Raw genomic sequence first — 26,771 nt, 5'->3', positions numbered from 1 at the left:
AATAGAATCGCCCCATCTTCCTTAAAAATGGGCGGGACTGAGGATATCATCTCACCAACAACCGCTTTTGTTGTTTCATCAAGGCACTTAAGATGTGGTGAGGTAATTTAAAATCCCTTTAAACCACACGCGTGAACATTTGGAACTTTTCGAACGGTTCGTTTCAACCCAACGCAAACGTTGGATGGTATTGAACGTGGATCTGGAGAAAGTGGCGTTTGTTGGATCGTCTACCAGTTTGCAGCGGAAGGAATTCCAGGCACGGGGAAAAAAGAAAAGGAAGAACCTCTGCCAAGATGATGCGCTCAACCCGGGTCGTAACTCCGCTTAATCGCTCTGTTAAGAAAGGGGATGGTGTCACTACTTCCCATTGTAATGTTTCTGCTTGACCGACTTAAAGTTGTGGAAACAGCCGAATAGTGAAACTGTGAACGTCCGACGCGAGTTAGCCACATAGCTACACAGCTACTCCTGCGGGAAGACATTTAAAATGGCGGAAGGTTGGCCCCTTCTCTCGGCCTTGCTCTTCGTGTTTCTCGGTGCGGGTGTCTGGGGCCTCGGGACCTGTCCGGCTCCTTGCTCGTGCTCTACGGGAACAAATGATCTCCGAGTTTTGGATTGCAACAGGAGACGGCTCTCGATGGCTCCATTGGAAACGCCGTTAGAGATAACCCAAGTGTAAGTGTGTAGTCAAGTTTAAGTTAGCATGGATGTGCTGAACTTGCTCAAGGGTAACGTCACTGTACTGGACTCGGTACCACTTTTATTTAGAATCTTTTTTCTATGTAAAGTACCTTTAATCATGTACTTTTTCGTTTTAATGCAAAGAGCAAAATGCTAACATTGCTGCTAACTAGCTTTGTGTGTAGCCCTGATGTACAGAAAAGCTGTTTAAGTCTACCAAGTTTTAACTGCATACTAAATATTGTGGTTGGAGTTGATAGAGTGATTGAAGAATGTGCTTTCTTTTGTTTGACAAGGCATTAAAAAAAGAAAATATGAATGCATAGACATGTCATTGGAAAGCGAGATACTCTATTACTTTTGTGATGTTTCTCTCCTACACACCTTGTTCAAATGATCAGATCGTCATCAAGATCTTCAGAAGATTGACCCTGATTCCAATAAGATAAGAAAAACATTCTATCTCCCACAATGGAGGCATTTACAATGTACAACAGCAAAAATTAATAGGATCGACAAAGAAATTTGGATGAAGTGTGTTGGAGAAGAGAAACATAGTAAACATCCAGAATATTGGCCCTCGAGGACCCAGTTTGCCCATATCTGATTGAGGACAATGACAATGTACAGTCATAAACAGCAGCAATAAAAGTTAAAAAAGGTTAAAAAGTATGTTGGTGTCAGGATAATAATAAATCTGCTACATGTGAATAAAAATTGCTCGTGGGCTACAATGGTAAATCATAATACTGCCTTGCAATACAAACATAAATGTTTTGTTCATGTAATCATACATCAATTCTATACATATACAATACATAATGAAACCTACTACATATAATAAAATGATTGTTACTGTCACAAAATGAAAAATAATACACAGCCATTCAGTTCCATAATGTGATGTGTTCTAAAATTATATTTCAGTTTTATGAACTACAATGAACTGACAGTCCTACCCTTCCTCGGAGGAGCATCTGCCAACATCTCAACGCTGTCACTGTAAGTGTTTAATAACATGATGGTACAAATTACACAACACAACCCTCTTGATGTTCATATACATCTTAATACAAACTAAATTAACAATATGGTGATGCAGAAAGGCTCCCATAGACGATTATTTGAGTCATTCGTTCCCCTAATATGCCGACATGAATAAATAATCAGTCCGTTTTCCATCCTGACTCACACGCGTGTACATCTTGCACGATTTAGAATACACAACCGCATCGCTGAGCTCTTGATGCATCAGTTGCTGCCATATGAGTCACTGGAGACGCTGGATCTGACATCAAACTCTATTTCCGAGATCAGAGTGGGAACTTTCCCATCCTTGCAGTTAAAATATCTGTAAGTTCCCACGGTTCTTAGTGGGTAATATTCAGCTGTATTTCTTAGTTAGAAAAAAAGAGGATTTCACAAGTTTTATTTGATTTTTTTCTTTTAATTTTCCAGGAATTTAAGTAATAATAAGATCAGCATCCTGGAACCGGGCTGCTTCGACAACATCTCCAGCACGTTGCTGGTGTTGAAACTCAACAGAAACAGATTGACTTTGCTTCCATCTAAAGTCTTCAAACTTTCCAGTCTACAGTTTCTGTACGTATTGTTGTATGTATAAATCTGAAATAATTGCTAGTATAAAACAACACAAACCATGTTTATTTTGAAGATAATGGTGACTGCGCTGACTTGTTCACAGCTCTCTTATTGTCAAGCAAGGTAGCATTGAACGTTTTTTTTTAATACAATCCACTCAGCAGACTCATTTGCAATGTTTCGAATCCCGCATCGTAGCACGGTGAGCAAAAATAAAAGATGCACTACTCGATAATTTCGTGTTGGTTCTCAAACTAACATAATAATGCTGAATTCATCAAAGAAACTTCCAGTACAATTTGAATGAACCATTTAACATAACATGCTTCAGAAAGATAATCTATTTTATAAACCGGTGCATCTCATACAATAAAAAAGGCTATTGCGCCAAATTTCACATTGGGCCAAATGATCTTTGAAAGACAGTCATTTAATTTTACACAGTGACAAATGAGTTGCACTCTCATCTTTTTTCTTGATTCATTTTCAATGTATTGGATCCTGACGAGGAATCGTCAGAAACTCAAAATCATGCGACTCGGGCTGGTGTACAAAAACTGTGATTGAGACATGGCTAGAAATTATGTACAGTCATACCTCATCTTATAAACTGAATCGGTTCCCAGAAAATGTGTGCAAGACGAAAAGTTCGTCTTCCAAACATTTATTTCCCATAAGAAACCATTAAAATAAGAATCCTTTCCCAGGTCCCCATAAAACGCAATTTTCTACTAAATAAGCCTTAAAACTACATAAAATGTACCCTATTTTATGTATAAAAATGTTCTATTATATTGTAATTAAAAAATAAACTATACTATTTAATAAAATTTTTTTGTTCTTTTGACTTCAAGACGGCGCCGCGAGAGTGGCTGCCTTTCCAGCAGCTCATGTATTTCGTTTTTCTACTTTCATTCCTTTCATCACTTTGCTGCTGTGAAATGTAAATTTCTCCACTGTGAGACTAATAAAGGCATATCCAATCCAATCCAAAATCGTTTTATTTACATTTGTGATGGTAGTTGTCGATGGATGGTTGCAATGGTCCACTTAGCGTAATGGTACTGGGACGCTAAGTCACACTAATGCACACCTCGTTCGTGTTTTTCAATTATCTCCTTCTGCTCCACCATAATTTTCTTTTGTGTCCTCTTTGGTTTAACACTTGCCTGTGATGGGGTCTTTTTCGGTCCCATAATAGCAAAAGTATCCTCAGTAACAAACCACGTCTGCATTCAAAGAAAGGGTGTGTGGAAAACTAGTCCGCCAGCCACCGTGGCGCTCCGTGTGGTTTGGTTTGTCCGCCAAAATCTAGTTCGTCAGCCAAGACTACATGCTTGCGAATTTAATGTTCGTGAAGCGAAATGTTTGTGAGCTAAAGCGTTCATAAGCTGAGGTATAACTGTATATGCTTGTACTCTTAAACTGACTGAATTTCCTCTTATCTCTATCACACCTCATCAGTGAATTGAAACGTAACAAGATCCGGATCGTGGACAGTCTGACGTTCAAAGGGATGGATGCGTTGCAGTCGCTAAAGTTGCAAAGAAATGGAATCACCAAACTCATGGATGGGGCCTTTTTTGGCCTCAATAACATGGAAGAACTGTGAGTAATTTATCATGTCCAACCCCACCATCAATTTAATGTCTTTGCCATAAATATCAAAAATCGTTCCAACACGGTTATGTTTCAGAGAGCTTGAGCACAACAACCAAACGGAGGTGAACAAAGGTTGGTTGTACGGCCTGCGCAGGCTGCGTATCCTCCGAATGAGCCAGAACGCTGTGGGCATCATCCAACCAGATGCTTGGGAGTTTTGCCAAAAGCTGGAGGAGCTGTAAGTCTGTTTTTTAGCATCTGGAATAACCATTTTTGTTATGCTTAATCCTTCAAGACATGTACAGTGATAACTCAACGTACGAATTTAATTGGTTCCCAGAAAGTGTGTACGGCAAAAAGCTTGTCTGCCAAACATTTATTTCCCATAAGAAACCATTAAAAATGAGAATGATCCGTTCCCAGGTCACCATAAAACATAATTTTCTAGTGAATAAACCTTAAAACTACACAAAATAGACCTTTTTTATGTATAATAAATGATCTATTGTATTGTAATTAAAGAAATAAACTGTACTGGTAGTTGATGTAGTTGCCTCTTGATGATATCAGAGTGAAGTTGGCGTGCTTTCTCGGCGATAATACCCTCACTCACAATGTCCCCTGCGAGCTGCTTTTCCTTAATCCAAATAAAGATAAGTTTTTCAACCTCTTCTATTGCCTGAGCTCATTGCTTAGACAACACAGAAACACCCTTAGCCGCACGTAGCAATCGTCAACTTAGCATACTTGTACTGTGACACAAGTCACACAAATGCACACTTCGTTTGTGTTTTTCGATGATCTCTGTCTTTTGCTTGACCGCAATTTTATTTTGTGTCCTCTTTGGCTTAACACTAGCCTGTGGTGGGGTCTTTATCGGTCCCATAATAGCAAGAGTACTCCACTTGATTGCAAACCACGTCTGCACTCAAAGTGATGACAAAAACTAGTCCGCCAGCCACGTGGCACTGTTCGATCGTGTGGTTTGGTGTTCATCCGCCGAAAACTAGTCCGCCAGGCATTGTCGCGCTAAATGAGCTAAAGTGTTCGGAAGCTGAGGTATCACTGTATCTACTTTTTGTTTTGTATAGAGACCTTTCCTTCAATCACCTGACCAGACTGGAGGACACTGCTTTTGTGGGATTAGGTCTTCTGGAGAGCTTGAACCTTAGCGAGAACGCCATTAGCCACGTGGGAGAGCGGGTCTTCAGTAGTTTGGCCAATCTACGCAAACTGTAAGTCTTGCTTTATGAAAAGAGAATGACCTGTTCTGATGAATAATTGTGGTCTGATCCGTTCAAGAGTAATCCACATGTTGGACTCATTGATGATCTTTTGGGAATGATTCATGTTCATCCTGTTTTTGTTTTCTTTCAAAAAGCTACAAATAATATATTCGGACTTATTTTTGGTCTCTATGCCTTCTGAAGGAACATGGCAGGTTTGTTGGCTACACTCTTTAGTGGACAAGTGTCAAACTGCAGGTTCTGGGGGACCAGAGCTTTTTTTTTGTGCAATTTGTGTGTGCAAACGTCCACGATCTTACATTTTTTGTGTGTGTAATAATAATAATAATAATAATAATAATAACACATTTAATTAATTTAACTCTGTCACTTTACAGTCACGGGATAAGGTTTTTTCTATGGGTGAGCAGCGGCAGCCACACGCGCCAGCGTTCACTCAACCCGGGAGTAACTCAAATAGATAGCTATTAGCTCGGTAGCTATATAGCTATTAGCAATATTGTAAGCTCTCTTTGCGCCATAACAAAGCAATTGCATCAACTGCCATCTTTTTATTGCTCGTCGATCTGCGAGGGAATGTTGTCAACTCATTTGCCGATGGAGAAATAGGTCAGCTGCGATAGCTTGACACCAGCGTGGGAGCTTTCATGTGAGAAGGGAATCGAGAGAGTGCAGGAGTCTTTTCAGAGGTGGCCAGGCGTGAGCAGGGACAGACAAAAGCTGACTTTTTTTTCCCCCAAATTGGGGGGGTATTTGTTCCTCATCAGAACAGAGCCCTCAGTGTGGAAGCGTGGCTTTTACGTTTGGGTTAAGAAGAGGAGACATTTTTTCAATTTACAGTTTCACAGTTTTAGAGTTCCTTGCTATTTTGAGTGCAGTTGTTTATTTATTTGGTTTTACATCTCGGACTCCTTTGCAATTTACATGATTTAATACGGCTCTTGTATGCATTCAACAATCATGCGTATACTGTAAACATTCCTCTCTTGGCATCACTTCAACATACTTAGTTTGGATGTTAACGTGCCTCACATGCGACACTTTGTTTTGGCAGAGATATCCGCAATAATGAAATTTCTTGGGCCATTGAAGACTCCATCTGCGTGTTTGACGGAATGAAGAAGCTGAACACATTGTGAGGACACTCGAATTCTTATTTATACATTTGCGTTGATGTCGACGTCTGCGTCTTACATCGCGCAGCCTCAGTCAAAACTGCTCTTGACAGAAGTTGTTTGCAGATGAATGAATTCACCATCAAGTCTTCTGTTTTCCAGAATATTACAGCAGAACAAAATCAAGTCCATACCCAAGAAAGCCTTTGAGGGTTTGGATGAGTTGGAGCATCTGTGAGTGAAATATTGCAATTTTTTCCAGAGCACATTTTAGTTGTTTTTGCCTCCAATCAATTAATGAATGAATCAATTAATGAATCAATGAAATAATAAATCAATGAATACATGATGATAATCATCATCATCATAATGATAATCATAATGATAATCATAATAATGATAATACATAATAACAATACATAATAATAATAATAATAAAAATCATAATTAATACATAATATTAATAATTAATAGATAATTATAGTAGTTAATAATAGATGATAATAATAGTTAATAATTACTAATTAATAGTTAATAATTAATTATTAATAATTGATGATAATAAATAGTAATAATACTAATAAATTGCAAAAATAATAAATGAAAATAATAAATAGTAATAATAAATAATAACTACAAATACATAGGAATACTAATAATAAATAATACATACTAATAATAAATAATAATTGATAATAATAAATCATCACTAATAAAAATTAGAATCGATAATTACTAATCCACAATTAAAAAAATAACAGACTAGCTAAGAATCTATTTTTTTCCAGGGACCTCAGGAGGAATGACATCATGTCAATACATCCTGAAGCATTGCTGCATACACAGCTCAAAGTGTTGTAAGTTTCAAAAAGAAAGTTTTTCTTTACGTATTAATTATGTTATAATTTCACACCATATTCTTTTTTTTTCCTTCCTAGCATTCTAAACACAAGTAGCCTGCTGTGCGACTGCCACATGCAGTGGCTCGGACCCTGGATCACCAGCAACCACTTCCTTCGTTCTGTCGTCGCTGTTTGCGCCCACCCCGCCAGCCTTCTTGGTCAAGATGTCCTTTCAGTCAGCCCCGAAGATTTTGTCTGTGGTCGGTAATTTCTGTCGTCTTGATTTTTGCTAACAAATTGTTCAAGTTATTTGATCACCGTAATTTCCGGACTAAAGAGCGCACCTGATTATAAGCCTCACCCAGTATATTTTTAACCATTTAACCAAAACCATTTTGTACATCCATAAACCGCACCTATGTATAAGCCACATGTTCATTAAAAAAAGACGGTACACAGAAGAAAGTTTTCGAAGTTTTAATAATTATAATACATTTAATTTACAAATCACTCAAGGACACTTTCCAATCAAAAGAACAAGAAACACCAAAATAATAAAACCATAAATGATAAAAGAGCTGATTAAACTAAACTGTAAATGCAATTTTAAATGTTGCTGCTGGTAAATGTAAATTTCTCCACTGCGAGACTACTAAAGGCAAATCCAATCCAAACAGATGGGTTTTGAGGTGGGATTTGAAAGGGGGAAGAGAGTCAATATTATGGATGGTGGGTGGAAATGAGTTCCAGAATTACTATATATTTTCTTTCAAAACAGTGGCTTTTACACGGCAGCAACACAACAAGCATTATGGTAGTAACACAGCCCTAATAGGGCTGGCTGAAAAAAATGCAGGTAAAAGTCACTGAGACACAGCAGCAACACGTTGGTACTCGCTCACAGCTCTGGGTACAAAAACATAGCAAGTCACTGAGACACGGAAGAAACACGTTGGGACTCGCTAACATAGCAAGTCGCGGATAGCCGTCCTCATCCTCGTCCTGTATGCTAAAACCATGGAAGTCGGATTGGAATAGCGTCAGATATTCGTTCTCTTTCGTTGTCGCATTAAGTGTCACTTTCATCCTGAGATAAAGTCGCTCCCGAGCTTGCGCTGTCTTCTCTGTCACGCAGCAGATCGGCTTTTCGAAAACCGTGTTGGTGATGGTTTATTTTATTTTCACGCTATCAGGATCCATTCACTAGGCACACTTGTGCAAAAGTTAGAAAAGAAATGCCTAAATCGGCCGCATCGTTGCATAACCCGCAGGGTTGAAAGCTTGTTCACAAGAGTCACGGTTTATAGTCTGGAAATTACGGTAATCATTTCAGCCTTCATGTAATTAATTGTCGAAAGCATTGGAGGGGTAGTCTCACCACATCATCCAATGTAATAATAATACATTTCATTTATAAGCACCTTTCAAAACTCACAAAGTCACTTTACAGTCACAGGTTAAGTTTTTCTGTGGGTGAGCAGCGCTAGCCACATGCGCCACCGCTCAGTCAACTCGGAACTCAAATAGTTAGAAAGCTAGATAGATAGCTAATAGATAGCCAGCTAGATAGCCATATAGCTCGCCAGCTAGGTAGCTAACTAGATAACTAGCCAGCCAGCTAGCTAATAGCTAGCTAGCTAGTTAGGTAGCCAGCTAGGTTCATAGCTAAATATTAAAAGTTAGCTGCCCTGATAACCGCCGGTCGCTATTGCCAAACGTAGAACTCGTTTAGCAATGGTAGAGAGCCTGATTATATTTTAATTGTTTTTTTTTATGTATTTTATTTGATGATTTTATTCATTTTAATGCATTTTAATTTATTTTATTGTATATTATTGTATCTTGTTGTATTTCAGTGTATTTTAATGTTTTTATTTGATTATATTTTGTTTTAATGTGTTTATCTTTTATTTTATTGTGTTTAGTTGTATCTTGCTAACCTTGTTTTTTTCTGCTGCTGAAGAATGAATGACTCTGTGTCTTTGTGTTGTCATATTATTTGTTATTTGTTTTTCTTTGTTTCCATTCTTTCCTTTCCTCTTCCTTTCATAACTTTGCTGCTGTGTTACTTCCGGGTCGAGTCAACGCCGGCGCGAATGGTTGCCGCTGCTTACCCGCACAAAAAAAATCCTATAACTGTAAAGTGGCCTTGAGAGTTTTGAAAGGCGCTTAGAAATTAAGTATATTATTATGATTATAAATGTAATCAATGTATGTATTTTATTTATTTTTATATAGACGACTTCCCCAAGCCTCGAATCACCACCCACCCAGAGACATCAGTGGTCCTGCGGAGCAACAACGTGACTCTGAGCTGCATGGCATTGAGCAGCAGCGACTCGGCAATGAGCACGGCGTGGCGGAAGGATGGCGAGGTGCTTTACGGTGCCGAGGTGCATAACTACGCCCGCTACCAGGAAGGAGAGCTGATCTACACCACCGTGTTGCACCTCCTCAACGTCAACTTTACCGATGAGGGATCTTACCAGTGCGTGGTGTCCAACCATTTTGGTGCTAACTACTCCAACAGGGCCAAACTCACTGTGAACGGTCAGCATCATGCCCAATATTTTTCATTTTGTTATCATAAATGACATGAATCATTTCTGCTCTAAATTTGTCAGAAGGAATGCTATCAGAGCTTAATTCAGTGTCTCTGGTCCCTCCACAGAGCTGCCATCTTTCCTCAAGACCCCCATGGATCTCACCATCCGCACCGGGACAATGGCCAGGCTAGAGTGTGCCGCAGAGGGCCACCCTCTGCCGCAGATTGCTTGGCAAAAGGATGGCGGCACCGACTTCCCCGCCGCCCGTGAACGCAGGATGCACGTGATGCCGGATGACGACATCTTCTTCATCGCCAACGTCAAGACAGAGGACATGGGGGTCTACAGCTGCACGGCGCAGAATATGGCGGGCAGCTTGTCTGCTAATGCGACGCTCACTGTCCTAGGTGAGTCAGAGTTTACCTCTTGGATTGTGCTGACGTTTCACTTGGTGTGACTTGTGGCTGGAAAGAAAGCTCAGTGGGGCCTTGTGCTTCTGCTGTACATCATATCGGATAGCTAATAGATAGCTGGATAGCCAACAATTAGACAGTTTACAGCCAGTCAGCTGGACAGATAATAGCTAGCTATCTAGTTAATGGATAGCGAATAGATAGCCAGATAGCCAACAGCCATCCAGCTAAACAGCTAATAGCTAGCCACCTAGCTAATGCATAATTAATAGATAGCTAGACAGCCAATAGCTAGCCAGCTAGCAAATGGATAGGTAATAAATAGCTAATAGATAGCTAACAGCCCGGTGCACTTTATACAGGTAACATCCGACTTACGACCCGCTCGACTTATGACCACTCGTACTTACGACCATGACCTTCAGACCCTATTTTTAACATTTTAAGAGGGGGAGTTTGCGAATCATTTAGCGTCCGAGTCTCTATTCAACATTTTTAATGGATTTCGACTTACGACCGTTTGGTCGGAACGGAACTCGGTCGTAAGTCGGATGTTACCTGTATATGGAAAAAGTTTGAAAATACGCCATTCATAGGGGTTGCACCATATACTCCAGTGCACCTTATACACCGGAAAATACGGTATTTATTTGAAAATAAATCTGATATACAATATGCTGCTGGCATAGATAGATGCATATTTGTCATATATTAAATAAAACATTCTCAGTTGTGTTTGCCAGCAATAACATTCTCTACCATTGCAGAAATGCCGTCATTTTTGAGGCCCCTGGAGGATCGCACAGTGGCCAGAGGTGAAACCGCTGTACTTCAATGCATCGCCGGAGGCAGCCCGGCCCCGCGCTTAAACTGGACCAAAGACGACGGCCCCCTTGTGCTGACGGAGCGCCACTTCTTCGCCGCGGCCAATCAGCTCCTCATCATCGTCGACGCTGGCCCCAGCGATGCCGGGAAGTACACGTGCATCATGTCCAACACGCTGGGAACCGAGCGCGGCCACATCTACCTGGCCGTCTCGCCGTCTCCCAATTGTGAGACCGGCGCTGGGTACAACCAGGATGGCTGGACCACCGTAGGGATCGTGGTGATCGTGGTGGTCTGCTGCGTGGTTGGAACCTCACTGGTGTGGGTCATCGTCATCTATCACATGCGGAGGAAAAGTGAAGACTACAGCATCACCAATACCGGTAAGGCTTTGGGAATGATTGATTGACAACTTGTGAATTATTTCACATTTTGATGGTTTCTTTCCACAGATGACATGAATTTACCAGCAGACATTCCCAGCTACCTCTCTTCTCAGGGGACTTTGTCAGAACCTCCGGAAGGCTACAGCAACTCGGAGGCCGGCAGCCATCAGCAGCTCATGCCTACTCTTTCCAATGGATACATGCACAAGGGCACAGAGAGTAAGCCGACCATCTTAAAAACTCATTCACTGCCAGACGATCTGCAAAAATGTGTCCACTCCAGTGCCAGGGTTTTTGTCATTTTCATTCAAATTGCCAGGATCCACAGAATGTTGAGTTTTAGACATTCAACATTTAAACATTCAATGCAGCGTAAGAAATCTCAGACTTTCTTTTTTCATCAGAAAAAAAAGTTAATTCCTAAGTCCGATGGAACACTAACCTGTGCTGACACAGTCGTGAAAAGGAATTCATAATTACAATTCATTTTTTGCATCAAACACACCTGGAGGCCATATCTTTCATAATCTGGCATGTCATTAACTCATTCACTGCCAGATATATGCCAAAATGTTTCCACTCCAGTGCCAGGGTTTTTGTCATTGTCACTTGAGTTCTAGGACGCACATAATATTGAGTTTTAGGACCACATAAACAGTCAGTACATTGCTAGAAACATTAGACTCTCTTCTTTCATCACAAAAAAAGTTAATTCCTAAATTATATGCGGCTGGAGTTATCTGAGCTTGAAATGAGGGTGGATGTCCAAAATACAATGCAATACATACATATTGATTTTTATAGTGCTTTAACAACAGCTGAAGCTAGAACAAAACGCTAACATGAAAAAAGGGAAATGTTTTGCATGCCCATATTGATAAATATTGATGACATCCTCTGATCCAATAAACCCATTAAAACACATGCACACATCTGTGGGAGGAATGACACACCTACACAAGGGACCACAAATGGAGAAAATCCCAATTTCAGGATGACCAGGCTGTATGATGAATGGGCAATAATACACAATATGCTGCTATGCAATCTTAATTCGAAAAATGTAAGCGTCCTTTTAATAAAAAGGAGTTATGCATTTGTACTGAGTTTTATTATCACAGTTTTTTTTTAAATACAGTGATACCTCGGTTTACAAACCCCTCAGTTTATGAACTTTTCGGTTTACGAATGTTAAATTTATAAAAAATTTTACCTTGGCATACGAACTATTTTTTTGGGATACACACGAAGCACCACGATCAGTATTGTGTCGTTCGCCATCGAGCCCGTTGGCAGCCGGCTTGTTTTGGTCCTCTATTCCCCACCCACAGTCGTCGGTTAAAGCCACGTGATTGGTCAAGAACGCAGCAGTGAGGGTGCAACGGGGGGTTACAGACGGAGAGAATGTGAAGCCATTCTCCAAAAAAGTGATTGGTCAAGAACGCAGCAGTGAGGGGAGGTGGTTTAAACATTAAAGAGACAGGCAGACGACAGATAATGACAAAATGGATCGAAAACAGTGAAATTTGGACTTGTTTCGACTTTGATAGTTCAAAAGCAGGGTGTAGACTGCAAGGTTAAAATATTCCATCAATCAGGCTCCACAAATAACCCGCACGAGCCATCTGCACACTTGATGCAAAAAGCTATCAACCCAGCTAAACAGAACACAATTGATGAGGAACTAGGTAAAATTATCGCAGAGAAAGCACCTCCAAGGGATCATTCCTCAAGATGGTGAAAGAAGAAGGCTATGTTCCTCATCAAGTGTTTAATGCTGATGAAACCCGCCACTCCATTCCATCAAGCCGTCAACGACCATCACAGAGGTAAATAAAACGACTTTATTATACTGTACAGTTAATTTCATTATTATACCACAGCACATTTATTATACATAAAATACGGTTTATTTTGTGTAGTTTTAAGGCTTAGAAATTTTGAAAGTAGAAAATTATGTTTTATGGGGTCCTGGCAACGAATTATTCTCATTTTAGTGGTTTCCGATGGGAAATTAATTTTTGGGATACACACTTTTCGCCTTACACACTGTCTGGGAACCAATTAAGTTCGTAAGCCAGGGTATCACTGTAATACATTCTGATATTTTGTTGAAATCATGTGCATGCGTGTTTGAATTGAACCCTGCATGTCAACCTTGTGCGTCTTGTTGAAAATCATCAGGTGCCACAGGGCCGCTGCTCATCTGTTCCGACTGTTACGACAACGCCAACATGTTCACTCGCATGCGGGACTACTGCCCCTACGCCTTCCAAGGCGCAGACAATGCATTGGATAAGGATCTGCCAGCCTTCTGCGAGCGTGCCCGGGAAGAATACGTTGCTGCGGAACGCCTACCTGGCAAACAAGACTCTGAGAGGACGGGCAGCCAGTTGACAGTGGAAAATTGCGCGAGTGGTAAGATCTGTTTGCTACACTCCAATTTTCTGGCATAGAATACTTTGTAAATTTACAGAATTGTGAAGTAATTCAGCAAATGTCTGAACAACTAACTCGCACACACATTTTAGGCACCTAAGATGTACTGTATTTTCAGGTGTATAAGGCGCACCGGAGTATAAGGCACACCCCCAATAAATGGTGTATTTTCAAAACATTTCCATATCTAAGGCGCACCTTCAATGAATGAAATTAATTGGTTCCCATGAAGTGTGTGTAAGGCAAAAAGTGTGTCTTCCAAACATTAATTTCCCATAGGAAACCATTAAAAATGAGAATAATCCGTTTGCATGTCCCCATAAAACATCATTTTCTATTAAATAAGCCTTAAAACCACAGAACATATACCTTATATTATGCATAATAAATCAGCTACTTTTTTGTAATTAAAGAAATAAACTGTACCGTATAATAAAGTCATTTTATTGACCTTTGTGATGGTCGTTGATGTAGTTGCCTCTTGATGATATCCGAGTGACATTGCCGTGCGTTCTCGGCAACAACACCATCATACACTGTCCCCGGCTAGCTGCTTTTCGTTAATCTAAATCAACAGAAGTTTGTCAACCTCTTCTCTTGCCTGAGACCGTTGCTTAGACAATACAGAAACACTCTTAGCCACACGTAGCAATGGTCGACTTAGCATACTGGTACTAGGATGCTAAGTCACACAAACTCACACCTCGTTCGTGTTTTTTGATGATGTCCTTCTTCTGCTCGACCATAATTATCTTTTGTGTCCTCTTCGGTTTAACAAGAGCTTGTGGTGGGGTCTTTTTCGGTACCAAAATCGCAAAAGTACTCCACCCGATAGAAAACCACGTCTGCACTCAAAAGGGGTGTGGAAAACTAGTGAGCTAAAGCGTTCGTAAGCACAGTTATCACTGTATATGGCGCACCACCTTATAAGGCGCTACAGTAGAGGCTGGGCTAACGCACTACTTCTACACGGGGAAATGGTGGCTGCTGACATTAGTTGTTGTGGCTCAATATGACTTGACATATAAGGCGCACCTGCATATCAGGCGGCTTTTGAAATCAAGGCTTTTGGGTGCGCCTTAAACACTGGAAATTATGCTACTCTCCTGTAATTGTTGGCATCTCTTGACATTCTCTTTGTGCTTTTTAAAAAAATATATTTTCTATTACAGACGTCCACAGCAACACCGTATGGGGCGAAAGACAAAACTGGAAACCTCACGCGAGCAGGACAGTTCCTCAATTGGAAAATGCGGGAACAAGTTCCGCAGACCATAAACCACCTCTGAAAAGGACTAACCCACAGGACCGTTCAGCACCCACATAGACCCGCCCAACCTCACTCCTGAACCCACTACCTCCTTGAACACTACACCAAAGATTCTCTCTTGGGAGTGTTTGCGCTTTCGCTGGTGTTTCAAAAAAAAGGCAACCGATCTCTGGACGTCACTTGCGATGGACGCTGTGAATGGAAGATTTGGAGAGATGTTTATACGTGAAGGGAGGAGCCATTTTGAGAAAGTCGCCAGAGGTCACCAAGTGAAGACTGCGTAAGAGACAATAACGCCGCAATGTGCCGTTTTTATTAGCATTAGCATCTGAATATGACCTCAGCCTTCATTTTCAAGCAGTTTACAAAATGGTAGGATCTTTATTTTATGTGACAGTCATGGCACATAAAACATCCATTTTCAGGTGACACACGCACTGATCCGTTTCTTCTTCACCACTCACAGGCACTTAATTTAAGTGTTCCTTCAATATTACTGAACCCGCAATCCTTCTGCGAGAGAAAAAGGCATTAGCACTGTGAACAAAAAAGTGTCGAATGTAGTTTACCACAATTATGTACAGACTAGTATTCAGGTAGTACATTTTATGCTTTGTCTTTACGCAACACCACTCCCCATTCAAAAAGAATTTAAACCCGTTTTTTGACTTTTTTTTAACTAATTAACTGCCAGACATGCAAAAATGTGTCCATTCCAGTGCCAGGGTTTTTGTCATTGTCACTCAAATTGCCAGAATATTGAGTTTTAGGACTACATAAGAGAGTATACTGAGCACAACTATTGTTGTTGACAATTATTGTTATTGTGTCATCGCCTATCGCAGCAGCTGTTTGCTCATTGTGGCTACATGCTAATACTGGTTAGCACAGTTATGGATTTATGGCTTCCTGTCCCTAGGATAACAAACGTGAACAATAGATACTGGCCAACTATCTAGCTAGCTATCTATTAGCTTTATAGCGATATAGCTGGCTGGCTAGCTATCTAGCTAGCTACTTATTAGCTATCTGTTGGCTAGCTAGCTAGCTTTCTATCTATTGAGTTACTTCCAGATTGAGTGAACGCTGGCGCGTGTGGGTGCCGCTGCTCACCTACAGAAAAACTTATGTGACTGTAAACCGACTTTGAGAGTTTTGAAAGGCGCTTAAAAATGAAATTATTATTATTATTATTATTATTATTATAAACATTCAACATTTTATCAGAAACAAATAGTTAATTCCTAAGTTATATGGGTCTGGAGTTATATGAGCTTGAAATGGGGGCAGCTGTCCAAAATACCACATGCATATTGGTTTATATAGCGCTTTAACAACAGCTGAAGCTGGAACAAAGCACTTAACATGGACAGCTATAATATACAAGAAATAAACAAATATGTATTGTATTTTGTACAGCCGCCCCCATTTCAAGCTCAGATAACTCCAGATCCATATAACTTAGGAATTAACTTTTTTTTCCTGATGAAAGAAGAGAGCAATGTTTCTTACGCTGAATTGAATGCTTATGTAGTCTTAAAAGTCAATATTCTGCGGGTCCTGGAATTCGAGTGACAATGACAAAAACCCTGGCACGGGTGTGGACACATTTTTGCACATGGTCTGGCAGTGAATGAGTTCATTCATGTGGGAAATTTTGAAAAATATTTTGGACATTTTGCTCATTGAGATGAAGACATCAGTGAAAAGCATGAAAAAAACATACTTTCTAAAAATGTGTTTTTTTTTTCTAAAAACATTCAAATGAGGTGAAAATATTCTTCAAACTGACATATACGGCTTTGGAGTGCCTTCAACTTTGGGGACGCTTCACCGTGCTTTCACCTGATCTCACTATTAAAGGACAACCGACACCATTTTTTGTTTCCTAACTGACATCAGAAAAACATTTTATAGCATCTAAAATACACAAAACACGCAGGCTAATAGTTTTAGTCAAATGCAAAACACTAATAAAAATGAGTTAGTGTCCCAAAACTACCTCAAAATGACCTCGGGGATGGAGAGTTCCAGAAGGTCTCGCCCCCTTGTTCGTGACGTCACGCCAGGACGTCTTGCCTTGCTCAAGAATCAAAACAATGGCTTCAGATTTGGAGAATATGCTTTCTTGTTACTCATCCAGTTATAAATATGATTCAAATAGTTCTGAAGAGCAAAGCATAAATGTTTGCAATTAATTAAAGAAGTACTTGCGTATCAAATCGAGCCGTCAGGACTCCAATGTAGCGTCCCAGAAAATGCACGAGATGGCGCCCAAGCTCCGTTGGAAATGGGCTGATTTGTCTGCTGGGAATTTGTGTCAACTAGTATCAAATAATAGTCTTGGTGCAACACACAACAATTCACCATCGTGTTATTTATGTGTTTATCTTCTAATTCGCTTGTGTCGCTATCTCGGTTCCAGATGTGATGTCACGTCAGGCATCGTCATCAACTCTAAAACAAGACTTCCGGAATATTCAGCGCGAGTCATAAAACGTAAAATATAGCTATATGCGATGGAATCTTTGTAAAATACGCTCAGTAGAAGTCATTTGAAGGGATTTTAGAAATTATGGACACAACCTGTCTTGAGGCATCGATTGTCCTTTAAGTCAAAATGCAGTCAATGTAACTGAAATGATGGCTTCATTTTTGACGTCACTTTTTTTTTTTTTTGCATTTGCAATTTGTTCCTCTGCTAGCGACATTGCACACATTTCTCATGTTGTTGTTTTGCCACAAAAAAACGGTACTGTCCCTTTAAAACGGGGGACCCTCTCAAGTCTCTCCATGGTACATTTGAGCCCTCCGTCATATGTTGATGTAAGCAGTCAAAACCTCACAAGCCTGATGTGCATTTGCATTTATGTATTTTTTTACAATGATGTTTACTTTTTAATTCTTACTTCACATTCCACGTGTACTTTTGTGTTTTTTTTTTCTTTTTTTTGTGGACTTGTCTCTGTATTCACTTTGGATGCTTTCAAAAGTTGATGTCGTTTACATGACGTTATTGTTAGCATTTTTTTTCAGTCAAGACCAAAGCTCACAACTTAAAATTAGGCAAATATAAAAGGTGTGTATGTAGAGGGAGACACACACGTTTATTTCCAGTTCTATTTTGGGACCTGTACTAAGCATGTTTAATTAAAAATATAGTTTTTGTAACATAATTATGATGATAGACAATAAACATTAACTGTGTTCGCACACAATACGCTGCCATTTTTTTTGCAAAAGATTAATTTATGACTAAAAGGCTGCATAAAACGTCTCCAGTCAGTCATTTTGTTTTGAGGTAGCCATTTTGGAAAATCTACATGAGGGCTGCATATTTTTTTTTTCCGGATTAAGGAATTTCCGGTTGACAGAATTCCTTATGAGAGACTTACGACAGTCTAGCTAGCTATCAAGCTAGCTACCTAGCCATCTATTTGCTATCAATTAGCTATCTATTGCTATCATTTCGCTATCTAGCTGGCTGGGTAGCTATCTATTAGCAACTGTATCCTTACACTGTAAATAATAATAATACATTACATTTTAAGTGCCTTTCAAAGCTCTCAAGGACACTTCAGTCACAGACAAGCATAGGTACTATAATAAATAAAATACAATCACAAATGGAATAAAAAAGTGACCTTGAGAGTTTTGAAAGGCGCTTATAAATGAAATGTATTATTACTAAAATAAACATTAGTTGCAGCCTGCTTATAAATTTCACTGGCAATGAGCATCACATTGCGTGCATCCATAACGTATGTCATCCCTTTTAATTAATGAACTAAAAATGACACCACTGACATATGACGGTGTTGTGAATCACAGTGCTGACACCACGCGGCTTCATTCAAGCGCATACATCGTTTATCATACAAGCATAAAAATGATATTTACTGTGTTCTTTTTACGTCATACGAAACAACTTTCATTCCGGATAAAATCGAGAGAACAGCACGCAAACATCCCGTACCGCCAACGTTTGCAATTAAACAACACTGGAGCTCATTATATATCAATTCTGCACAAACAAGGGAGCATAATAAAAGTAGATAAAAAGACGCCCGGTGATAATACGTTACTGTGTTCGTCATACACTTGAAGTGCCGTTAAATGCAGATGAGCGAAAATATGTGTTTAATGCGTTGTGATGCCGTGGTGGTGGGAAGTGGAACTCTTCAACAGTAGCCAAAATGGAATTGTATAGTGCCACTTCGCAGTTTTTTTTGACGACGATACTTGCAGCGTGTTCTACCGGAAACAAATTCCTTGTGTGTTCTAAATACTTGGCAATAAAGATGATTCTGATTCTGAAATTGCGTGGTACCTAAGTCATTTGGTAGCGCCACAGAAAAATTGCACGCTAGACTGTCATAAGAACACAGTCATTGTAAATACAATTACAAATATACTTCAAATTTTGCATTACTATTGTATACCTATTGTGCTGTTACCTATCTTTGCCACCTGAGGGCAGTATAAGACAGATTTTATATATGGAACCCCGTAAAAAATAGTCAATAGATGCTAGAGCTGCGTGTATGCTTTCAACTTTTAGCTTGTAGTAGACGTGCATTTTCCATCATGACGTCCCTGATCCACTGCTGAAAAGGACGCTTTGATCCTCTCCTATTTTATCTAGAACTGCTTCATGTCACAAAGAGGGTACAGAAGGTGCTGACGAATGAATGATTATGTCTGTGTTGTCATATTTGTTTTTATTTTTATTTTTTTAACTTTAACTTTTAACGGACCTGCAGAGACAAATATCCTGTGAATGTTAAGTGTCTTTGAGAGTTTTGAAAGGCGCTTATAAATGACATGTATTATTATTATTATCAGAATCAGAATCAGAATCATCTTTATTGCCAAGTATGTAGAACACACAAGGAATTTGTTTCCGGTAGAACACGCTGCACTAGTATCGTCGTCAAAAAAACTGCTAAGTTCCATTTTGGCTACTGTTGAAGAGTTCAAAGAGTTAATGGCTTGGGGGAAGAAGCTGTTTAAATGTCTGCTGGATTTGGTGCGCATGGATCGGTAGCGCCTGCCTGAGGGGAGTAGCTGGAAAAGGTGGTGGGCATGGTGCGGAGGGTCCAGTGGGATTTTCCGCGCCCTTGGTCGGATTCTTGCAGTGTGCAAGTCCTCGAGAGTGGGTAGGGCGGTGCCAATGATTTTTTTCCGCCGTCCTAACTGTCCGTTGAAGTCGGATTTTGTCCATTTTTGTGGCGGCCCCGAACCAAACGGTGATGGAAGAACACATTTTACACATATTATTATTATTATTATTATTATTATTATTATTATTATTATTATTATTATTATTATTATTATCGATAGCTACGTGCTGCGTGTTTTTGGCATTTTAGATGCTGTAAAACGTTTTTCTGATGTCAGTTCGGAAACAAAAAGGGATGTCGGTTGTCCTTTAAGGGTTGAGGACATTTCGATAATGGCGAAACATCTCCACAAGATGGCGCCAACAACAGCTGCCACTCAAACTCAATTGGCGTCAGTGAGCACAGCAACTGAAAGGGGGCGTACCGTTCCAGACGGAACCCGGGCTGGAACGAGTTTTAGAGGCGCCAGGTGTGTTCAAACCTGCCACGGAAACAGATGCCTCCGCTACCGTGGGCTGGACTTCCACGGACCGCGCGCACACACTGAGGGGAGCCTCCTGCTTGTCTGTCGTTTACCGTGCTGTAGTCCAAACCCGCGTCGTCCTCTTCTTGCCATTTTTGGGGTTTTTTAAATGTAGTAAGTGGAGGAGAGCGACACCGTGATTGCTGCACCCCGTCGCGTTCTATGCACCGGGAGATCTCGCTGGAATTACCGCACGGATGAACCTCCGGCACACCTTCCATGTGTGGGAATCACTCCCGGAGATGAGAGCAGCGAAAGAATCACTCGCTGCGGTGTAACAGACCGCGTCTTCAAAACAAAAACCTCGACTTGTCAGATCAAGGTACACAGGTAAAGCCAGCATGTCCAGAACCCTGAAGAAGAAGAAACACTGGTCCGGGAAGGTGGTGGAATGCGCGGTGTCTTGGGGCAACCTGGGGGACTTTGGCTCCGTGGTGGAGGTCCTGGGTGGCGCCGAGTTGGGCCAATTCCCGCACCTGGGGCAGATGAAGCTGGACGTGCTGGTGTGCCACGTCGGGAAATTGCCCTACTATGGCGACGTCCTGCTGGAGGTGAACGGGACGCCCGTCAGTGGACTTACCAACCGGGACACGCTGGCTGTCATTCGACACTTTCGGGAGCCGGTTCGGTTGAAGACGGTCAAACCAGGTGGGTCACGTTAATTTATCCTTCCATCCATTTTGCATTTATTTTAAACCCAACAGTCTTATCTCACTCAAAATAAACATCATCATCGCTATACCCCTCCAAAAGAAATGCCAAATTAATCCCTTCCGACCACCACCAAAAAACACAACAAATAGAGCGTGTTATAAATACGAAATATAATAATACGAAAAATATAACTCCATAGCATAGCATAAATCATGGAGTAATTACTTTAATGAAATGAACAAAACAGCCTGTAAATCAATTACTGTACTTCATGCATTCAGTCTGCATTTAGCTTGTAGGAGACATGCGCGTTCCACCATGACGTCCACTGGTGAAAATGATGCTTTGATCCTCTGCTTTTTCATCTAGATCTGCTTCATGTCACAAAGAGTGTACAGAAAGTGCTTAAGAATGAATGACTTTGTGTTGTAATATTATTTGTTAGTTTTTTGTTCTTTTGACTACAAGATGGCACTCTGTGTCTTTGTGTTGTCATATTGTCTTTGTTTTGTAATATTTATTTAATTTTTTTTTTGTGTTCTTTTGACTTCGAGATGGCGCCGCGAGAGTGGCTGCCTTTCCAGCAGCTAGTGTATTTTGTTTTTCTTATTCTTTCATTCCTTTCATCTCCCTCTTTTAACTTTGCTGCTGTAAAATGTAAATTTCTCCACTGCGAGACTCGAAAGGTAAGTAAATCCAATCCAATCCATGCATATATTGTGTGGCTCCTTTCAATATGCGTGAAATGGCCGCAAGGGGCAGTGCACATGCATTCCTAGATATACGGGTAACATCGGATTTACGACCAACTCGACTTGCGACCACCCATACTTACGACCACGCCCTCCATTTTTTACATTTTAATTCTATGCCTGGCACTGCAATGCGCGAGCAGGGCGGCAACATGTTTGACAATTTTGGCCAGTCAGGGGGAGAGGGAGGGAGAGAGAGATTTATATAGATTATGGATTTGATTGGATGTACCTTTATTCGTCTTGCAGTGGAGAAGTTTACATTTGACAACAGCGAAGTTATGAAAGGAAGAGGAAATAAAGAAGTAGAAAAACATATGTACATAAATATCGATGTAGTCACTTTCTCAGAGAGATCGAATGCTGATAATGGTCATACGTAATGGCACGTTAGCCTGGGTGGAGACATCAAGTCTAAGTGCCCTCCCATGCATAGAAACAATGCCTAATTCCATCCTCCATTATTCAGCCCGCGCACATGGATGCGGCAAAGTGGCGGCGCTTGCTGCATCCTGTTGTCTCATCATGGCACATCCGGTCTGGGCTCCCTGGAGATCAGCTGCACATCCACGCCACGCACCCATTCTCCAAATATGTTGATGGGCATGCACGTGATAGATGTGTATTTTGTTGGCCTGCGCTCCGCCAGAGCTCCCAGCAGCCATCTTTACTGGCCCACTAAACCAAAGATGATTGATAAAGTGCATGGAGGGACGCAAGACACAGGGCAACAAGGCCAGAGAATCATTAATGACCCTTCAAGAGGCATTTTTCTGCTTTTCGGGAGCAATAATACAAACATCAACCACCATTTTCTGTCTCACAGCAGAATCTCACCAGATCCGATACCAGAGCTCTTATCAAAAACTCTGGTCACATTATCGGTCAATTTTGATTAACAACTTTTTTTTTGATTAACATCTTTTGTAGATGCATGCATTTATGCATTAATTCTGTTAGTTCAGTGACTATTCACCTGCTAGTCATTGTAGCCGAATTCCAACAAAACACCTGATTAGATTAGCCTTTATTAGTTTTGTTGTGGTCGTAAGTATGGTTGGTCGTAAATCAAGCCGGTCGTGAAATCGGATATTACCTGTATGTAGGAATGTGTGCACTGCCCCTAGTGGCCATGTCACGCATATTGGAAGGAGCCACACGATACATGCATGGATTGGATTGGATTTATCTTTATTTGTCTCGCAGTGGAGAAATTTATTTCACAGCAGCAGTGATGAAAGGGAAGGAAGAAGTAGGAAAAACAAAATACAGAAGCTGCTGTAAAGGCAGCCACTGTCGCGGCGCCATCTTGAAGTCAAAACAACAAGAAAACTAAAGAACAAATAATGTGATACAACACAAAGACAGTCATTCATTCTTCAGCACTTGTTGTACCCTCTTTGTGACATGAAGCAGTTCTAGATGAAAGAGGAGATGATCAAAGCATACTTTTCACCAGTGGATCAGGGACGTCATGGTGGAATGTGCACGTCTGCTAAAAGCTAAATGCTGATGGCAAACACGAAGCTGTAGCATCCATTGATCAAAAGATACTGTCTCACGTCTCCTGTCCCACGTACTGTAAATCCGCTTCAATTCCAAGCCACGACTCACAGTTCCATATATGCTGACGCTCTTTTCTTCTCATTACGATCTCATCAAGCCAAGCATCCATCCAGCCGCACAATCAACAACCTGCTACCATGCCTCAAAATAGATGGCATATAAACATGCTAACTTTGCTAGCCTGTGGAGCTGTGCTTCATTTACTTTTCATCATGTGTCAGTGTTGTAACAATGGCGTTTGTCAGTGAATTTCACACTTTTGGCCCATGCGATCACACGTCACGTGCGAGAACTCGAGCATGTCGTCCTCCGGCGCGACTTTCAGGTCCGTACGGCGTCAAGCGTGCAAATGGCAGCCGCCGCTCAGCAATTGCGGTGTACGGTATACATTCCTGCGTGCCGGCCTCATGCTTTATTCACACCTCCTGCATAATGGAGTCGGGCGGGCTAGTGGATTTTCTCCACTCTGATGGAGTCGGCAGATCAGCTGTTGGGATGACGCTCCAGATGTTCCTGGATGTTCTCCTCTGCGCTCCAGGTGTGGAAGGAGAGAGGAAATGAGTCCAAACAGAGCCTGCGCATGAGACTTTGCTCCCCCCCCTGCATGCTTAATTCTCGCGGCGCGACATTTGTGCTCAGAGATGAAGACGTTCTGGCTGAGACTCGATGCGGTGGCTGGGCCTCAGTTTCTCTGGTGCTTGATGATTGAGTCGGGAGTGACGCCTCTATTTAAAGATCCACGCTGCTGCGGTCTATTTCAGCGGTCGCATCCAGCTGAGGCTCACACAAAATTTATGATGCAAAAAAAAGGTGCCTGAGTGGTAGTTATTCATTGCAGCTTTATTGTTGCTAGGCTTGCAAAAGATTCACAACGTTAGCCTCCCCGAGTCTCAAAAAGGTATGTTTGGATAGATTGTAAGATTTCTCCATTGTTTTTTTAACTCATTCACTGCCATTCCCGAATTTGTTCGGGTTTTGTTTTTTTCATGCTAGGGTGCTGATAAGGCGCTGGCCATGGCCTCTGGCAACGTTTTTTCTTTTCCACCAGGAGGCAGCATTCCCCTTTTTTTCCATGTTCGCACTTTGTTCTTGTGCCAAAAATACTGAAAATAAATAACATTTGCTCTTTAACTCATTCACTGCCAGACGATGTGCAAAAATGTGTCCACTCCAGTGCCAGGGTGTTTGTCATATTGACTTAAATTCCAGGACCCACAGCATATTGAGTTTTAGGACTACTTAAACATTCAAAAGAGCGATAGAAACCTCAGACTGTCTTCTTTTATCAGAAAAAAATAGTTAATTCCAAAGTTATATGGGTCTGGAGTTATATGAGCTTGAAATGGGGGCGGCTGTCCAAAATACAATATACATATTGGTTTGTATAGCGCTTGAACAATAGCTGAAGCTGGATCAAAGCACTTAACATGGACAGCTATCATACAGGAAATAAACCAACATATATGTTATTGTATTTTGTACTGACGCCCCCATTTCAAGCTGAGAGAACTCCAGATCCATATAACTTAGGAATTAACTTTTTTTTCTGATGAAGCGAGCCTAATGTTCTTACGCAGGAGGACTACATAAACATCCAACAGAGCGATAGAAGCCGTAGACTTTCTTCTTTCATCAGAAAAAGAGTTAATTCCTAAATTATGTGTCTGGAGTTATATGAGCTTGAAATGAGGGCAGGGGTCCAAAATACCATGCAATACATACATATTGGTTTTTATAGCGCTTTAACAACAACTGAAGCTGGAACAAAGCGCTAACATGGAAAATGGGAAAACTATATGGGTCTGGAGTTATATGAGCTTGAAATGCGGGCGGCTGTCCAAAATACAATGCAATATGTACATATTGGGTTACATAGCGCTTGAACAACAGCTAAAGCTGGAACAAAGCGCTAACATGGAAAAAAAGGGAAATGCTGCCTCCTTGTGGAAAAGAAAAACATTGCCAAAGGCCATTGCCAATGCTTTATCGGCATCCCGTAAAAATATGAAACAAAAAGTATTTTGAAGGATGTACGACTTGCTGATTTCTTTTAAAATAAAGGGAATTGCACGTGTATTCATAACAACCTCTCATACGCATAGGTCCACCCTTATTTTGCTCGGTTAATGCTACTGCGAGCACATACAGAAGCTCCCTAATTTACAAAAGTCGAGTTGTGAATAACGGGAGACAGTACGTCGAAAAATGTTCGGACAGAGATACTGGAAGTTAGATTTTGTGTTGCCCGCCATTTTCTGGCCGAGCTCGCTTGCGATTGGCTGCGTACTGGGCTTCGCGCACACGCACTGGATGTTTACATGACGGACAGCAAGGCTGACTAATCAGCGCCCGGCAATGCTGAATTGTGGCCAATGAGTTCAGGCCCCGATCCGGCGAGCTCGTTTACGATTGGCTGCCCCGAGTATGTGAGCGGTGTGTTAATCTCTCTTTTGAGTTGAGGCGCTGAGCTCGTTTATGATTGGCTGTGTAGAGTATGTGGGCGGGGAGGAAATCCCTCGTCCCAGTTGAGTCTCAGAGAGGGAGGCGAATGGTGATGCAAAACAAAAAGTAATGGCACGTAATTCGGTAATGACGTGCCAGCAGCTTCAGTGATGGCGTACTGAAGAACCAAGGATACATGTCGTCGTACTACAGTAGTTGTGAATTTGTTTTACGATTGTTGGAGCGTCTTTGTTTGATACTTCCCGGTTTATTGTTTGACTTAAACATTCCATACAAAATATTGCACAGAAGCAATTTACAAACAAATTCACCTTTCGAACAACCGCTCTGAACGTATCTCGTTCGTAAGGTGGGGAGCGTCTGTAATTGGAAATGCCATTAATATCCATCCAATCGGTTTTCTATAGGACTTTGATGCATATTTAACCACAAGTTAATATGCGTGAAGCCCGTTTTACTGCCCCCCCTGCTCCCCCGCTGCCATGAAAATTTAACCTCCACGGTCATTGTATTCATTCTGCTACGTCATTTGAATGCCATCATCATAAAAAAAACACATCTTTAATGTCGCCGTTATCAGAACGAGGCGAGTCTAAATGTTAGTTGTGTTATGTTCCCCGCAAAGCACTGTGGCTGTCCGATCTTTCTTTGCCACCTCCTCCGTTGCTTTCAAAGCACGTTGTTGATAAGCAAGCCTGCTCGTCCTCCTTGGCTTTGCT

General features: G+C 41.0%; 2 protein-coding genes across 5 annotated transcripts in view; both read left to right on the top strand.

Annotated features, from left to right (window-relative positions):
• The first annotated feature begins 40 nt into the window (after positions 1-40).
• lrig2 (leucine-rich repeats and immunoglobulin-like domains 2) lies at positions 41-19,229 on the top strand. Its single transcript, XM_089010591.1, has 17 exons — positions 41-678; positions 1,612-1,686; positions 1,903-2,037; positions 2,143-2,286; positions 3,751-3,894; positions 3,983-4,126; positions 4,980-5,123; positions 6,190-6,270; positions 6,413-6,484; positions 7,039-7,107; positions 7,189-7,352; positions 9,331-9,642; positions 9,764-10,045; positions 10,819-11,259; positions 11,329-11,481; positions 13,447-13,680; positions 14,874-19,229. Exons 1-17 carry the CDS (start codon positions 491-493, stop codon positions 15,026-15,028), a joined length of 2,937 nt encoding a protein of 978 aa, XP_088866717.1. The 5' UTR covers positions 41-490; the 3' UTR covers positions 15,029-19,229.
• Positions 19,230-20,543: 1,314 nt separating this feature from the next.
• magi3b (membrane associated guanylate kinase, WW and PDZ domain containing 3b) overlaps positions 20,544-26,771 on the top strand; it is a 135,902-nt gene continuing 129,674 nt past the window's right edge. For all 4 annotated transcript variants that reach the window (XM_089009996.1, XM_089009995.1, XM_089009999.1 and 1 more), the window contains exon 1: positions 20,544-21,265. In XM_089009996.1, the coding sequence (XP_088866122.1) occupies positions 20,959-21,265 (307 nt within the window). In that variant the 5' untranslated portion in view covers positions 20,544-20,958. The remainder of the gene's footprint in view (positions 21,266-26,771) is intronic.

The sequence above is a fragment of the Hippocampus bargibanti genome, linkage group LG12, assembly GCF_051943395.1.
Source record: "Hippocampus bargibanti isolate YZ-2025 linkage group LG12, ASM5194339v1, whole genome shotgun sequence".
NCBI lineage: Eukaryota > Metazoa > Chordata > Actinopteri > Syngnathiformes > Syngnathidae > Hippocampus > Hippocampus bargibanti.
The sequence above is the reverse complement of the archived record's forward strand: the minus strand, read 5'-3'. Positions and strand labels throughout refer to the sequence as shown.

Excerpts from the sequence above, each read along its gene's own strand:
- lrig2 (XM_089010591.1), top strand. The coding sequence starts at position 491 with ATGGCGGAAGGTTGGCCCCTTCTCTCGGCCTTGCTCTTCGTGTTTCTC. Across the intron at positions 7,353-9,330 it reads CCCCGAAGATTTTGTCTGTG|ACGACTTCCCCAAGCCTCGA; the intron begins GTCGGTAATTTC and ends ATTTTTATATAG. Across the intron at positions 13,681-14,873 it reads AGTGGAAAATTGCGCGAGTG|ACGTCCACAGCAACACCGTA; the intron begins GTAAGATCTGTT and ends TTTCTATTACAG.